The 16,149-nt window shown below is 49.0% G+C and overlaps 1 protein-coding gene across 10 annotated transcripts in view; it reads left to right on the forward strand.

Moving 5' to 3' along the window:
• Positions 1-16,149, forward strand: part of CIT (citron rho-interacting serine/threonine kinase) — a 120,912-nt gene that overhangs the window by 54,793 nt on the left and 49,970 nt on the right. For all 10 annotated transcript variants that reach the window (XM_080986144.1, XM_080986148.1, XM_080986146.1 and 7 more), the window contains 4 exons: positions 7,374-7,490; positions 8,710-8,819; positions 10,273-10,447; positions 12,383-12,580. In XM_080986144.1, coding sequence (XP_080842270.1) covers positions 7,374-7,490; positions 8,710-8,819; positions 10,273-10,447; positions 12,383-12,580 — 600 coding nt within the window. The remainder of the gene's footprint in view (positions 1-7,373; positions 7,491-8,709; positions 8,820-10,272; positions 10,448-12,382; positions 12,581-16,149) is intronic.

Raw genomic sequence — 16,149 nt, forward strand, 5'->3', positions numbered from 1 at the left:
CTAAAGCCCGCCGAAAGGAGGGAGAAGAGTCAGGGGGGTCAGCGTCAGAGGAATCCCGGAAGGAAGAGACCCCGGGGGGCAGAGGGACCCAGAGAAGAACAGTCAGGCGGAAAAGGTGGAGCAAGGCTAGGATATTAAGTTGGTGTACAAGGGGCGGAGACTCAGATGGAGCTTCGCCGATCTAACCATTAGACGTAGGGTTGCACGCAGCAGCTTGAGAATGGAAACTGTAACTCAATAAAGACTTTTATTTAATGATCGCTGGCTAGCGTGATCCTCTGTGAGCTAGGATCTGGAAGCAACTCTGACAGTAAGCTCCATCCCAGTAAATTGTGGGCATCTACAGCCTCGCGGAGAGGAGAGAAAGCGGGTGCCTACTAGCGAGCTCACGAACGGCAGACAACATGACGGCCGAACAGCAGATAGCGGAACTCAGAGAAGCAGTGTCGCGACTGAATGCCGAGGCTCTTGCATCCAGGAAGAGAGAGGAGGACGCAGCTGCCGCCTACAGGGATCTCCAGGTCAGGTTGGAAGTGCTTACGAAGCAAGGGCAACTGACACCCAAACCGGAGGGGATTGGGTTGGGGAGACGAACAGGCGGTCTGGTCTCTCACTTCGATGGGAATTTGCAACAGTACCCCAACTTTAGAGCAGATGTAATGTGTGCACTGCAACTGCTGAACAAAGACTTTAGAGATGAGCAAGAGAAGGTGGGATTCATCATGTCCCATTTGCATGGAGATGCTAAAGCATGGCTGCGCAATTTGTGGAGAGATAAGGATCCGGCGCTCCAAAATGCGGATGCCTTTATTAAAGCGATGGATGGGTGCTTTTTATCAAGCATTGACGTGGATCTGGCTCGGCAGCAGATACATGGACTGAAGCAAGGGAGGGCCAGCGTAAGGCAGTACCATGCCCGCTTTTTCGCTTTGGTCAGTGCTCTGGAATGGGACAGAGATTCGGCTCCTGTGAGAGACCTGTTTTGGGAGGGATTGCACGGCTCGGTTAAGGATGAAATTGCGAGAGGGGAGAGACCCCGGACCACGCAGGAGATCGTTCAGAGGGCGCTGGCGGTGGGGGTGCGGCTGGAAGAACGCCCGTGGAGCAGTGGCGAAGGGCGTGGAGGGCGCGAACCAGCCAGGGGCTCCTCCTTCCTTCCCAGAGAAGCAGCGCGTGCGCAATCCACGCCTCCGCCAGGAGGAGGAGCGGAACCTATGGAGGTTGGAGGTGCAAGGGCTCAGTCAGCAGCCAGAGCCCTAGCACCGGCAGCAGTGAAAGCGAAGCCTCCTAGAGGGAACAGGAAGTGTTACATCTGCGATGATCCACAGCATATGGCGAAAGAGTGTCCCCAGAGGCTCCACAAGCACACTGCAGCCTCAACAATGGTAACTGCAGCAACGCAGCAAGGACAACCACAGCAGGGAAACGACGGAGTCTGGTTGGAGGAAGAGGCACTGGGGCCCAGCCAGACGTGTCAGTGAAGCAGTCCCCAGAGATTTTACAGCCCATGGACCCCCTCCCGCCCAAACCGGTAGTGAGGCTCACCGCGTCGCTCCAGCTGCCCAATGGAATCACCATGGACGTGCCAATCACCATTGACTCCGGAAGCAATGCGGACTTTATAGGGCAGGACTTTGTCGACCGGCACGCTATACAGTTGCTGCCTGCCACGCTGCCCCTGCAGGTTGTCACGGTGGATGGCAGGGAGCTGCTAGGGGGGCAAGTGGTGAAGCAGACGCCACCAATGGTGATGCGACTTGGGAATCACAGGGAAATCATCAGCTTCAATGTCACTCAACTATCGGACACGCCCATTGTATTGGGCATGAGTTGGCTGGACAAGCACAGCCCGACGCTGGCTTGGTACCAGAGGCAGCTGACCTTCGGCTCTTCCTTTTGCGCTGAACACTGCATCGTGCCCAGGCAGGAAGGAGGGGAAGAGGAGTCACAGCTGCAGCTAGGCACGCTGCAAGCGGTTCCCCACAAGTACGCAGAATTTTTGGAGGTTTTCTGCGAGAAGGAGGCAGACAGGCTACCCCCCCACAGACCATATGACTGCAAAATTGACCTGCTGCCGGGGGCGGCGCTGCCCAAAGGGAAGCTGTATTCCATGTCTGAGGACGAACTGCAGGAACTCAAAGAGTTCATAGATCATAATTTGGAGCGCGGTTTCATCCGAGAGTCCAAGGCAGCGGGGGGCAGTCCGGTATTCTTTGTTAAGAAGCGGGACACGCCCCAAAAAAGACTTGTAGTGGACTTTCGCATCTTGAACAGTGTGACCAAGCCATCGGACTTCCCCATGCCCCGAATTGACGACCTCCTCGCAAAGGTACGGAAGGGCAGAGTGTTCACCAAGTTGGACCTGCGAGGGGCATACAACCTCATTCGCATGCGGGAAGGAGATGAGTGGAAGACAGCCATGTTCACGCCCCTGGGCACCTACGAATATAGAGTTATGCCTTTTGGATTGCCAAATGGCTCCCACGTTTTTCAAGCTTTCATGCATCACGTGTTGGCGGGGCTCCTCTACAAGACGTGCGTCTGTTTCTTGGATGACATCCTGATCTTTTCGGAATCGCAGCAGGAGCATGACAGACACGTCAAGGAAGTGCTGAGCAGGCTACAGCAACATAGGCTTTACGCCAAGCTGGAGAAGTGCCAATTCGACGTGACGGAGGTGGATTTCCTGGGCTACAAGTTGTCTGATAAAGGGCTCGCCATGGACAGCGCCAAGGTCCGAGCAGTGTTGGATTGGAAAAGCCCACGCAACCGGAAGGAGGTCCAACGGTTTGTCGGCTTCGCGAACTTCTATCGCAAGTTTATCAAAGGCTTTGCGATGCAGACAGCGGCCATCACGGACACGCTCAGCTCCAAGAAAAAGAAGTTCATCTGGACAGAGCAGGCGGAGCAGTCCTTTCAGGCACTCAAGCGTCTCTTCGCGTCGGAAGAGCAGCTGCTTCATGTCAACCCCAGCAGGCCGATGAGGGTGGAGACAGACGCTTCGGACAGAGCCGTGGGAGCAGTCCTGCTGCAGAAAGACCCGCAGGGGGTTTGGAGGCCGGGAGCGTTTTACTCAAGGAAGCTCAGCAAGTCCGAACAGAACTACACCATCTGGGACAGGGAGTTGCTGGCCATTCATGCAGCGTTCAAAGCGTGGAGGCACTTCCTGATCGGCGCCAAGCACACGGTGCAGGTCTGCACGGACCACAAGAATCTAGAGCACTGGCGCACGGCACAGTTCCTGAACCAGAGGCAGATACGTTGGGCTGAGTTCTTTGCGAATTTCGACTTCCGAATAGAGTATGTCCCGGGGGACACCAACATCATGGCGGATGCTCTCTCCCGTAAGCCACAGTATCTGGAGGAGGCAACGCCAGCGGCCGCCATGCACATCTTCGCACCGACAGTGTGGGCGTGCGCGGCGGCGACAGTTGACCTGGATGCGGTGCGACGAGCGTTGCAGGATGACTCCTTCGCGCAAGCAAAGATGGCAGAGGTGCACAGGGGCACGGCAGCGACCGACGAGTTCCAGCTGCGAGATGGTTTGCTCATCCGTAAAGGGGCCATCTACGTGCCGGGAGACGAACTTCGCGCCAAGGTACTGCAGCAGCTGCACGACGCGCCCACTGCCGGGCACTTTGGCAAGGAGAAGACGGTGGAATTAGTAGCCAGAGACTTCTGGTGGCCCGGAATGAGAGGGGAAGTCGCGGACTACGTGGCGAGGTGTGACACCTGCCAGAGGTCCAAACCAGTGCACAGACCGCCGGCCGGACTGCTGGAACCGCTGCAAACTCCGTTTGAACCATGGGAGAGAGTGGCCCTGGACTTTGTCACGGATCTGCCCAGCTCGAGGGGCAAGACGGCTGTGCTGGTGGTGGTGGATTTGTTCTCCAAGATGGCACATTTCATTCCGTGTGCGAAGGTGGCCACGGCGGAACAAACCGCCAAACTGTTCATAGACCACGTGTTCAAGGTTCACGGTCTGCCGCGGTCTATTCTGTCCGACCGAGGGCGACAGTTCATCTCGAACTTCTGGCAGAGGCTGATGGGCTTCCTGAACGTCAAGATCAACCTGGCGTCGGCTAGACACCCGCAGACCAACGGGCAAGCGGAGCGGGTCAATGCCATCATGCAGCAGTACCTGAGATGTTATGCGAATCAACAGCCTGCGACGTGGGTGGATTACCTGCCTCTCGCCGAGTTCGCCTACAACAACACGAAGCACGTGTCCACGGGGGTCACGCCGTTCTTCGCCAACAACGGGAGGCACCCTAGAACCTTCCCGGGACTGGAAAGAATAGGGGAGGGGGAGCCGCAGACAGCAGATGCGTTCGCGTCGGAGTTGCAGGAGGTCCACGATCAGCTGCGGCGGCACCTGGAGCTGGCTAAACACGCATACAAGGTACAAGCGGACAAACACAGAAGGGTTGGCGAAGAGATCCATGTGGGAGACTGGGTCTGGTTAGCAGCCCACGCAGTGCCGGCCAGGTCGTTGGCGAAGAAGAAACTAGGGCATAAACAACTGGGGCCCTACCAAGTCGAAGAACAGGTCAACCCGGTGGCTTTCAGGCTGGCTCTTCCGGAGGGTTCCAGAATGCATCCGGTGTTCCACAGATCGGTGCTCACTCCCTACAAGGCACCTCACAGGTTTCAGGAACCAGGAACGGCACCGGGTCCGCTCCGAGAGAGAACCGGGCAAGGGGGAGTGGCACAGGAGGAGTGCATCAACGAAGTCACGGAGATTTTGGACTCCAGATGGGGGGAAGAGGGGGTAGAATACCTTCTCGCCAAGGAGGGCACCCCGGCCAGTGCCAACAGCTGGGTGCCGGGCTACGCTTTAGACGAACCTCTGCTCAAAGAAGAGTTTCATGCCCTCTTCCCACATAGGCCAATGCCAGCAGACTTTTTCGACGACTGGCTTTTCACGCCCACGCTTTCAGCCAGCACGTTCCGGGGGTTCGACTCGGACGAGGAACCGACACGAGACGCCCGTTCCCCGGAGGGGTCACCCTCGGGATCTGCTTCAGAACCCTCGTATTGGTGGGATGATCGACCAGAGGAGCAGTTCCGCAGGAGGTGGCTGGAGGGTCCAGGACGAGCAACGTCTCCAGAAGGCAACGAGGGAGAGACGGACATGGACGTTTTCGGGGACGACCCGGGTTTCGAGCACGGCGGCACAGAGATGGAAGCGGAGGTGACCGTTGTCAACGAGAGCAGGGAGGAAGAACCGGAAGACTTCGGATGGCGGCCCGCCACGGGAAGCGAACTGTATCCGACATTCGTCCCCCTGACACGGCAGCACCCAGATCCCGCACCGGAAGGAGGGGAGGGGGGAAGAGGGGGCTTCGAGGGGGGGATGGATGTCAGGGGTTCAGGAGCAGAGGCAAGGGCAAGGGAGGAAACAGAGAGCGAGGGGGAGGAGGCAGAAGAAAAGATGAGTGATGACGACGACCCGAGATCTCCGAGTCTTTCCAGTGAATCAGAAGATTCACAGAAAGGAGCACCAGTGGCCAGGGCAAGGGGGGAGCCTAGGGGGACACCCCAGGAAGATAGAGCCAGAGGGGACTCAGAGGGGAGCAGTTGGAAATCGGGACCAGCGTCACCGCCAGAGAGCAGGGAAGAGGAAGGGGGCCAGGGATCAAGCGCTGGCAGCTCACAACAGGGGGGAGGGCACGAGTCAGGAGTGGCCACACCTCCATCGGGGAGCGAAGAAACGGTCAGACGGAAGGTGGAAGGTTGGGCGCGCGCGCCAAGTTCAAATGCACAGGAAAGTGGCGCAGTAGGCAGCCCGGAAAGGGAGCCAGGTCCTAAAGCCCGCCGAAAGGAGGGAGAAGAGTCAGGGGGGTCAGCGTCAGCGTCAGAGGAATCCCGGAAGGAAGAGACCCCGGGGGGCAGAGGGACCCAGAGAAGAACAGTCAGGCGGAAAAGGTGGAGCAAGGCTAGGATATTAAGTTGGTGTACAAGGGGCGGAGACTCAGATGGAGCTTCGCCGATCTAACCATTAGACGTAGGGTTGCACGCAGCAGCTTGAGAATGGAAACTGTAACTCAATAAAGACTTTTATTTAATGATCGCTGGCTAGCGTGATCCTCTGTGAGCTAGGATCTGGAAGCAACTCTGACAGTAATCAAAACACCTTTGGATATATTTGCGAAGGGAAAATGAATTGCATCGAAACACTTTATCTAGCAGACCTGAGCATACCTAGTAACCGGAGGGAGTGTGACCTCTTTAACAGAGGTGGCCCCAAGCTGCTTTGTGCAGTGGGTTTTGGGAATTCTTACTGGCAGAGTGAGAGACAGTTCTGGTCCATGGAGCACAAATTGCTGGTGGGAATTTTGAGCAGCTTCAGTTCTCCCAAGTCAGCTCCAGTAGGTCAAATCTGTCTCCTACTTCACATTTATTAGTTCCCAGTAGTGTCCCATGTTCATTAAGGGCCCAACTACTCGAAAGTATAGACTCTTTGTCACCGAACCCTCGCCTTGTCTTGGGAGGCGACTTCAATGCCCGGATCGGCATTGTTTCCCCACAAAATACAATATCATCTGGACTAAACTTGGAGGACAAACCTGAAATCTGTCAGAGGGCAGCAATGGACACCACCTCTAACCGCACTGGGAAATATCTTTGTGAACATAACCTTTTGTTATGCAATGGGCATGGTCAAGGGGATCAAGAGGGTTATTTTACTTTTATCTCCCCCAGAGGATTTACTAGCACCATAGATTATATCCTAACATCTAATAATGTGCCAATTAACCAAGATACCTTCAGGATAATTCCCAGAGCTGAAAGTGACCACTTTCCACTTGAGTTATCTCTGACTTCATTAGTTTCTCCTGCCTTTCCCAAATTATTGGATGTTCATTAAGGGAAGAATGTTTTATTTAACATTAAGCTGCATTAGGCCACTGGCCCGCCTGGTCAAGCAACTGTCTACTTTGGCTAACAACAAGTATCCAAGGGTTGAGGCAGTTGTCATTACTGGTCCTGCTACTTCAGTTCCTTTAACTGACAGTGGCGAGGACTGAACTTGGGACCTTTTCGTACACAAGGTTTGTGCTCTGCCTCCATGCTACAGCCCTTTTCTTTGAAGCGAGAAAGGAGGAAGGGCATAGTGCTTTGCATAAGACTCCTGCCCCAAATCCTAGAGAACTACTGCCAGTCAGTGTAATATAGACTGCCCTGTGCTAGATGGACCAGTGGTTAGACTTGGCGTAGGTCAGCTCCCTTATATTCCTAATGTTTGCCATAGGAAAAGATTCAGGCACCAAAATGTATTGTGCCAGCCTTAATTCTGGAATGGTCCCCTTGATGACGACTGGCAATAGGCACGAAGGCAGAAAGTAAGCATGTATTTCTTTTTCTTTTAGGTGCTTGACCATCAGATGAAAAAAGATCTTGCAGACAAGGATGCGCTTGAGAACTTATTGAGAAAACATGAGGAAGAAGCCCATGAAAAATGCAAAATTCTTGCAGAACAGAAGGCAGTATGTGAAGCTCCGATTTACTTACAAACACAAACAAGCTGGGATATGAAGTTGTGGTTTAAAGTTGGCTTTCAAATCCTGGCTTGTTTGGAAGCTGTGAACCACAGTTCTTGGTTTGCATGTAATGGGAAGCTATGGTTAACTTGCAGCTTCCTGGCTTGTCTCCCCATTCACTTGATGGGGCTGTGTATGGGTGAATGGAGCTTGTGCGTATCTTGGCTTATTAAGCCAGAATTTGATTTCCACGAACTGGGCCTCTGTCAGTCAGTGTCACTAGGGTGACAGTGTGAGAGAAAAATATATCCCTCTCAACTCTCTCCATGCCATTCATAATTATTTAAACCTTGTCATATCACTGCCTTGCTCGTCTCTACCTTAACCTGTGCTGCACAAGAGCTTGTGTTGAAAGACGCCCTTATATTGCAGTGTGGTGTCCTAGATCAGCTTTGCTTGAGATGCAGTCAATGCACTCATCCTAAATGCTTATTTCTAGAGCAGCATCTCCTAGAATTGGGCCATTGAAGAGCTTCCTAAGAGCAGTTTGAGAGTACTGCATTGTAAACAGCTTCTGTGTGGTCCTTAGCCAAAGGGCTTGTTTGTGCTAAATTGGGATCCCTTGAAATATGTCCGCAAATATCCAAGGGGTAGTGTACTTTTAATCTAGTTTTAGTTTCCTGTAGAAATAAATATGAGCAGATTATTGTTGGTGCCTCTGTATGGGAATCCCCATTTGGCTTCGCTAAACCGGACATGCTCCATATAGCAGTTAACTGTGACTGCATTCCCCAGCTTGAATAATTTGATCTGTTTCAGCAAGACACCATGCTATATATTCATATCTGGAGAGAATTGCTTTGTTCTGAAAGAAGCACACACAGCATTTTTCAAATCCCCCATGACATCAGCTTGTCTGCAGGATCCCTGTGCACATGTGCCGTGGAATGCCTGCATACAGCAGAAGTTTCTGGGGAGTGCTGTAGGGTGCGCACACAACTAACATGAAGTGATGAGTAGCCTCTGAGCCCTTCTCCAAATTAAGAATGTGTCCCAGTTTTGTATGGCAAAGGAAGTTCAGTAATGGTAAGTGAGCTTGTCAGCCACCACTAAACTTATTATGTAAGGAATCCTTGCTTAAGCCTCCAAGGAACCTCTGGGCTCTTCAGAACATAGTTTGAAAGCCACCCTTAAGTCATATTAACTGTAGGTATCTTTCTTTCAGATGCTCAATGCCATGGATTCAAAGATTAGGTCTCTGGAACAGAGAATAGTGGAACTGTCTGAAGCTAATAAGCTTGCAGCAAATAGCAGCCTATTTACGCAGAGGAACATGTAAGCATGAAGCTGTCCTTTGGCTCAAAGCCCCCTGGGGAAGTTTGAAGTGCCTGTAACTGCTAGTGAAACAAGCCCTTTTCTGTGCTTTTCATAAAGAACCAGTGACTCGAGGGCATTTTTCTAGCTGATGAGAAACTCCCTGAAATCTCCACTGCCTTCTGTTCGGCTACTGTGTCTATTAACGCTTGTTAGTCAGAAATGTCCCTTTGGTGTGAGGTGCCTTAGTAACCTTTCCCTCTTTTTATTTTTTGGTATGCCACTTGTTTAGTTTTTGCTTTAAATTTTCATTTTCAGTTCCCGAACCTCTGAGACATTTTCTGAGCGAGGAAAATTGAGATTACGCAAATTTATTGTGCGTGCAATGATAGCTTTAGGTAGGAGAATAACAGCTGTGACTTGTATCCAACTTAAGTTCTCTTCAGAGGAGACCCATTGAAATTAAAGGACATAGTCAAGTTCATTCGTTTCATTGGATCTACTCTTGAGTAGGATAGGAATTGGATACAACAGGACAAACTCCTGAGGCTTATAGTTAAATAGCAGGGGAAAAGCAGATATACTACTGTTTCCAGGTGTGTTGTCAGTATTGTGGTTGTGAGCAGCATTAAGTCACAAGGGGGAGCAGCTCTTAAGGGTTGCTCTTAACTTTGAACATAAGAACCATTGGCCCATCTAGTCCGGCATCCTGTTCTCACAGTGGCTGACCAGATGTCTATGGGAAACCCTTAAGCCAGGAACTAGGCACAAGAGTACTCTCCTCCCACTTCTTCTGTAGTTTGCAGCAACTGGCATTCAGTTAGCTTGTTGTCCTAAAGCCCAGTTGTAAAGGTAAAGGGACTCCTGACCATTAGGTCCAGTCGCGGACGACTCTGGGGTTGTGGTGCTCATCTCGCTTTATTGGCCGAGGGAGCCGGCGTACAGCTTCCTGGTCATGTGGCCAGCATAACTAAGCCGCTTCTGGCAAACCAGAGCAGCACATGGAAACGCCATTTACCTTCCCGCCAGAGCGGTACCTATTTATCTACTTGCACTTTGACGTGCTTTCGAACTGCTAGGTTGGCAGGAACAGGGACCAAGCAACGGGAGCTTACCCTGTCGTGGGGATTCGAACCGCCAACCTTCTGATCGGCAAGCCCTAGGCTCTGTGGTTTAACCCACAGCACCACCCGCGTCCCTAAAGCCCAGTTGTAGGATTAGCCAATTTTCATTGGGGAAATGGCCAGATATTTTTGTGATTAAGGAGAAGACTCAAGTTACATTCGTTCTCTATAGTAGCAGTTTTGGTGATAAATGTGACCTTTTCAAAATAAAAGTGTTCATATGATTGGATGGGGTTGACTCTGCTGATGCATCAGCACTCCTGGCCTAGGGAGCCATTTGTTCTGCACCCCAATGTAAGAAAAGGCTTTTGGCCAGGACTAGAGTACATCTCCCCCCCCCCCCTTTTCAGGAAAGCCCAAGAAGAAATGATTTCTGAGCTCAGACAGCAGAAATTTTATCTGGAAACTCAAGCCGGAAAATTGGAGGCCCAGAACAGTAAGCTGGAGGAACAGTTGGAGAAAATCAGTCATCAGGACCACAATGACAAGGCTCGCTTGTTGGAGCTGGAGACTAGATTGCGAGAGGTAAAAGTTTGCTTGCCAATGTCGGTATTGCTGCTGCTTCTATAAATGAAACTGAATTGTCTAGCTGGCACTGGCAAAATGGCAGTGTGGCAGATTTTCTCTGTCCCTGTGGTAGCTCCAGGTGAATGAAGGTGAAGCTTCTCAACCCCCTTGAACAGGATAATAACTGTGGAGTGTCTGTTCATAACTTCAAGATGAGACTGCCTCTTGTCATGGGAGAAAGTAGGGTGGCTGCTCAACATGATTATTCTAGGTCTCATTGGAATGGCTTTCACCGGGCTGTTTGGGCATAGTTTTCAGTGGTACGCAGAGTAGATCAATGTGTAATTTGGGTCTGAAGACTAGCTAGACAAGTGACTCTTTTTTCCTCGTTGTATATTTTAATGTCGGCCTCCTTCAGAACAGTACGTGAAGCTTTTTCTAGGGTGACATCCTTAAAACTGCATGTTAACCTACTTGGTTGCCATAAACATCTGACAGGTTTAATTATTCAGAAGTGGCAATGCTTACGGCAGATGGAAGATCAGTTTTGGATTTTGAAAATGTGTTGCTGATGCTTTTTGAACTGCAACCGAAACAAGAAATGACAGAGAGAGAAACTCAACAGCCTGCTTAGCTGGACGTTTAGACAACTACAGGCGGCACCCCCTTATGTGCGATCAGTTCACTTCTGACTTATATACTCATGGTGCTGGAAAATAAATAAGTCAGTTCAAACCCAGAAATGGCGGGAGAGAGCTGGTGAGTCCTTGTGGCCTCCCCAGAGCCCAAAGAGGACGTCAGTGTGGGCAGAGGAAACCCCAAAGAGACCAGAGGCACAGTGGGACTTTGTTTACACTGCTCAGCCTCCCTGCCTAACTGACGTGCAGGGTATTGCAGCAGCAACAGCCGCTTTCCTGTGCATCCTCCAGCCTCCTGCCAGCCCCAGAGTTTCAATTCTAGTTGTGGATATTTTTGGATACAGTATTTTTGGTATGGGTTGAAGAGAAAGTGGCATAGAGCGCGTTTAAAGGGTATTTAGACGGTGCTCCCCACTTTATATGATCTATGCACACAGTATGTGGTGGAGAATGTAACCTCTGTGTAAGTGGGGAGCCGCCTGTATCAGATTATATCACTTATTTTTATATCCTCACTCAAAAATGTAAATTTATTAAGAAATTGACATTCCATAGTATTAGGAAGGAAGAAGTGAAAATTAATGTTGATCTGTGTATGGAGAGAGGCAAATATTCCGAGGGTGGTTTTCCTTGGATGAATGAGCTGCAAGGAATGCAGGTGTTGTTGAAAAGGGATATGACAGTGAGTTAAGGTGGTGGTGGGGAAGGTTTCCAAATGAAAGCCTGTCCTTGCATGCAGTTGAGCAATTCATGTACATTTGGCCACATGGGTGGTGGGTTGTGATTGTCAAGGCATAAGCTTTTGTGGACCAGAGGCCACTTCAATAGAGGTGTAGTATGATCCTTGGTATACGTTTTTCAAAAAATAGAGCTGTCATGGTAACATGTAAGAAAAGCAATTTGTGACAATTCAGTTAGAGTTTCAATGTTTGCAAAATAAGCCCATTGAACATGCATAGCAGTGGTAGTTCATGATAATTCACTCAGCAGTGCTAGGATGATTGTGTTCAGGCCTGTAGCAGGACAGGAAACCACTGTCTCATTTCAGACCCAAATAAATTCAGCTATTTCACCCTTTCAAATTCCTCCGGAGAATGACAACCATCAGGTCAGAAGCAGAGGATCCAGGGAGATTAAAATGTTCTCCTGCTTTGTGAATATTATCCTGTCTAATATCAGATTTATGTCCAGGTGTTACTCTGCATGGAGATGACTTTTTTGTCCTACATAAACAGCAGAAGGACACTCTGAAAGATCTTAAGCAAACTTCCATTTTGAAGTTCATACGTGTCAATACTGTATTTAAACTCTTCAGGTTAGCCTTGAACACGAAGAACAAAAATTGGAGTTGAAGCGGCAGCTTACAGAATTGCAGCTCACCCTCCAGGAGAGGGAATCTCAGATTTCGGGGTTGCAGGCTGCCCGGGCAGCCCTGGAAAGTCAACTCCGGGAGGCTAAAACTGAGCTAGAGGAGACCACGGCTGAGGCAGAAGAGGAGATCCAAGCTCTGACGGTAAGCTCCAGAATTCTGGGCTGGTGTAAGGAGCTGTGCCCTTGAAGCATACGATCCAGTGATGCTCTTGAGTGGCTTGAAATTGTAATATTGAAATATACCCTTGGTTGAGAATGATCATCTGCAGATGGCTTAGCTTGATCTGTTTTGTTTTGCTTCATCTTATGTCTCTGATGTTTGTTGAAAATGTGCTCCTAACAGATCTACACTTACTTTTTTTCATATGGATCAGCCTCCATAGATGTGATGTTTTTCTTTGTCTGGGTTTGTCTCTTCAGAGTAAAGGAAATATGCCTGATCAGGCATGGTGACTTCCTTTTAAGGACTAGAACGTTGCCATTGTTCTACTTTCTACTTGTCATCTGGCACGTTCAAGATTTAGACAGTCATTTTGGGTTCAGTGAAAGTACCCATATATGGTGTCTTCAAATTCCTCCTTTGGGGCACCAGTCTCATTCCTCCTACCTGTTTCTTCGAAACAGGAGCACAGCTAAGTGACATTGAGAAGAAGTATAACTCCCATTTCTGTTGCCATTTTGAAACCCAGTCCAGACACAAAGGCTTTTACATCCAGGCCTTTTTAGAGGAGGGGAAGATGATCCGTTGGTGAATGATCTTTCGGAAGAGTTTACCCAGCATAACATGAGGATTGTAACCAGCTAAGCTTTGTACTCCGAGTAGACCCATTGAAATTAATGGACCTAAATTAGCCACGTCTATTATTTTCAGTGGGTTTACAAGCAGTGGACTAACATTGGAGTGCTCTGTTTTAAAGAGTGCATTGAGAGCACCTAAAGTCCTTACGTGAGTTGAGCTGCTGTCATGAAGCTGTAGAAGGAAAAGTTGGGAGAGTGATTGATCAAGGCTTCTGAAAGGGGGAAGAAATGCCTGCAGTAGACTTCTTCTCTGTGCTCTGAATCATGCCTTGATATCAGAATATAAACTAACACTGAACTCAAGCTGGGGCCTGCTCTTATCCAGCATTCCTTGGATTCTGAAATACCATATGCTCTGCCTTTCATAACTGCTTTAGGATTGCACAGCATTGGCATTGAAATATCCTGGTTTAGAGGCAAGAAGTGCGACAAAAGGGTCCCTCTGTAACCCTATTCAACCCCCGAAAGGGCAGTAGCTCTGAGAATTGATGCCAGCTTCGTGTGGATTTCCCTTGAGATAATCCAGTATAGGGCATAGATTTCTCAGCCTCCAAATACAGCATATTATTGAAGTACAATGTCTTTATTTTCATGGAAGTTTGGTGACATTCTGCCCATATATATATAAATTAATGGTCAGATTTAACTTTGAAAAAGGCTGGTTACAGGTAAGTAACTGATGTTCCAGAACCATCATTCCTGTGGATTTGTGTCCCTTTTTTCACAGAAGTACTGAGATTTTGTTTGGGTGGGTGAGGATTCTCTTTAATATTGTAGTTTCATGCTGCTGTGCTGCCCCGTTTTTAAAGGAAGCTGGTGAAATAAATGTTGCCTTATACTTGTTCCCTAACAAAGGTGTCAGTTGTATATCTTACTATGCAGAAATAGTGAATCCTTCATTAAGGTACTCTTTCATTTTTTATCCCCTCCCCTGAACTGAACCTAAATGTATACTATATGCTACTGATTTTTTTAAAAAAAGATCTTGCCCTTGCAAAACAAAAACCCAAATAAACAACTATGTGCTTTATGAAGCTGGATTTTCACTTTAAGGTTTGCCAAATTGTTGGGTGGTAGAGATTATTAACTCCTGCTTTGGCTGCCAGCTGTGGCTTCGTGCATCCAGCAGTGCTGGAAGTGGGCTTGTGTCTCAGTGGATGCTAATGAAAGGAACAGTGTCTTTCATTAGGGACCCCTTTAACCGCTTTTGCAGCTGTACCTTGGGGCTTGAGGGATTAAGCAGTAGACCTGTGCATGTATTGCTTGTGGTATTGGTATCCTGGGGAAGGAAAGCCCGACCTCTTCTGCGTTCAGAGATGCACATACGCTGAGTGCTAACTATTAGGAAATGCAACTGTACTACTAGCGCAGGAAACTTGTGAGTAATGAATGCCGTGCTCTATCCCATGAGTGGTCAACCTGAGGCATGGGTGCCATAAGTGGCACAGGCAGTAGGAGTTTGTGACACTCCCGGACTGAAGCCCAAGGGTCCGTGGGTCATGTTAGAGAGCATAGGGTGGCTTTTCACATGGGTGGTTGTACTGTAATGCTTTCTGTAATGCGATTGTCCAAAGTTACCTAGAATCTATAATTGCATTGCCTGTTCCCAAACTAATGGAACCTGGGGCTCAAGAGAGACACTGATGCTCAGAGTAGAAAATGCTGGGCCAGTTGGACAAATATATAAGGAAGCTTTCCATGGGAAAGGGTCACAGTGCAGCTTGGAAACACCCATAGTGCCAACCTCTGCCATGCTGTGCTGCTGCCTACTCTCTGGCTCAGTGGATGCGAGGCAAAACCTAGCCCAATGGTTTATTCGTTTTTTGGAGGGTGGTGGGAGAGATCTACACATGCGCTGTAGTGCCTGTTAGAATGGCAATGTTTTGTACGTTGGACTTCTGACACACTTGCAAAAGGTTGGCCACTGCTCTGCTTCTCTATCCGATCTTTTCCAGTGCAGATACGGAAATGTGGAATACTTGGCTTCTAGGCCAATAGAAACAGGGGCATGCTGTATGAGATGATTTTACTTAGCACTAAAATGACAACCTGCATTTCCTCAAAAGAGCTCCTGTTTCAGTCTAATGATTCAAACACCCCATTAAGAATCGGGTATTAAATGTAGTGGAATGCTGGGAAGGGGGGAGGGGGGTCTCGTTTAGCCTCTTTCAGCTGATTGGTGGAAGAAAAAGTTCATTTTCTAGTCATTCACTTCAGACTTGGGTTGAGCAGCTTCTCCGCCTTGGGTGTCTTGGGAATGAATGGGTTGGCTTGAATAAAGAAGAAATGTCCAATGAGCAACCAGTGACCTGAGAGTCCCTTTGCTGCGGCTTGAGACTGCCTCAATCGGACTGATGGGAGAGGGTCCAGTGGCTGGAAGATGAGCTTTGTCTTTGTGTCACACTTTGCTTGCAAAAACACTTAAAACGGTGCATGCCTTTTCGCAGTTGTCTTGAAACGAAATGCTTCATGTCTTTGAATGTTAGACTTCCATGATCCAAGCAATAATAAGCATAAAATTATTAGTTGGTTTGGTCACTCCTTGGAAAGGCATCAGGCTGCTTGTTAGGCTTGTGGTTGTGTGGCTGAATTGCTTGGTAAGTTTGCCTAATCTCCATGATAGGCTTTTCTAACACTTTGTGTTTGTGTGTGGACTCTTAAATACATGTGTAGGATTTATTTATTTATTTTTAAATCCCATGAAGTAGTAGCTCAGATGTGGAAATAAAAAACACAAGGCAAACCATTTCAAAACTCTTATTAAATGGCAACTACCTTCTGAAGGCCGCTGAAAAGGAATATTTTGGCATTTGCCACGAAGCAGTGCATTCAGTTGTACATTTAGCTCCAGTAGCTGAGAACACGGAAGCATGAGGATGCCTTAAGTCGACACAACGTTTGGTTCTTTTGTCC

Source organism: Podarcis pityusensis (genome assembly GCF_964106645.2).
Source record: "Podarcis pityusensis genome assembly, chromosome: 16".
Classification (NCBI taxonomy): Eukaryota; Metazoa; Chordata; class Lepidosauria; order Squamata; family Lacertidae; genus Podarcis; species Podarcis pityusensis.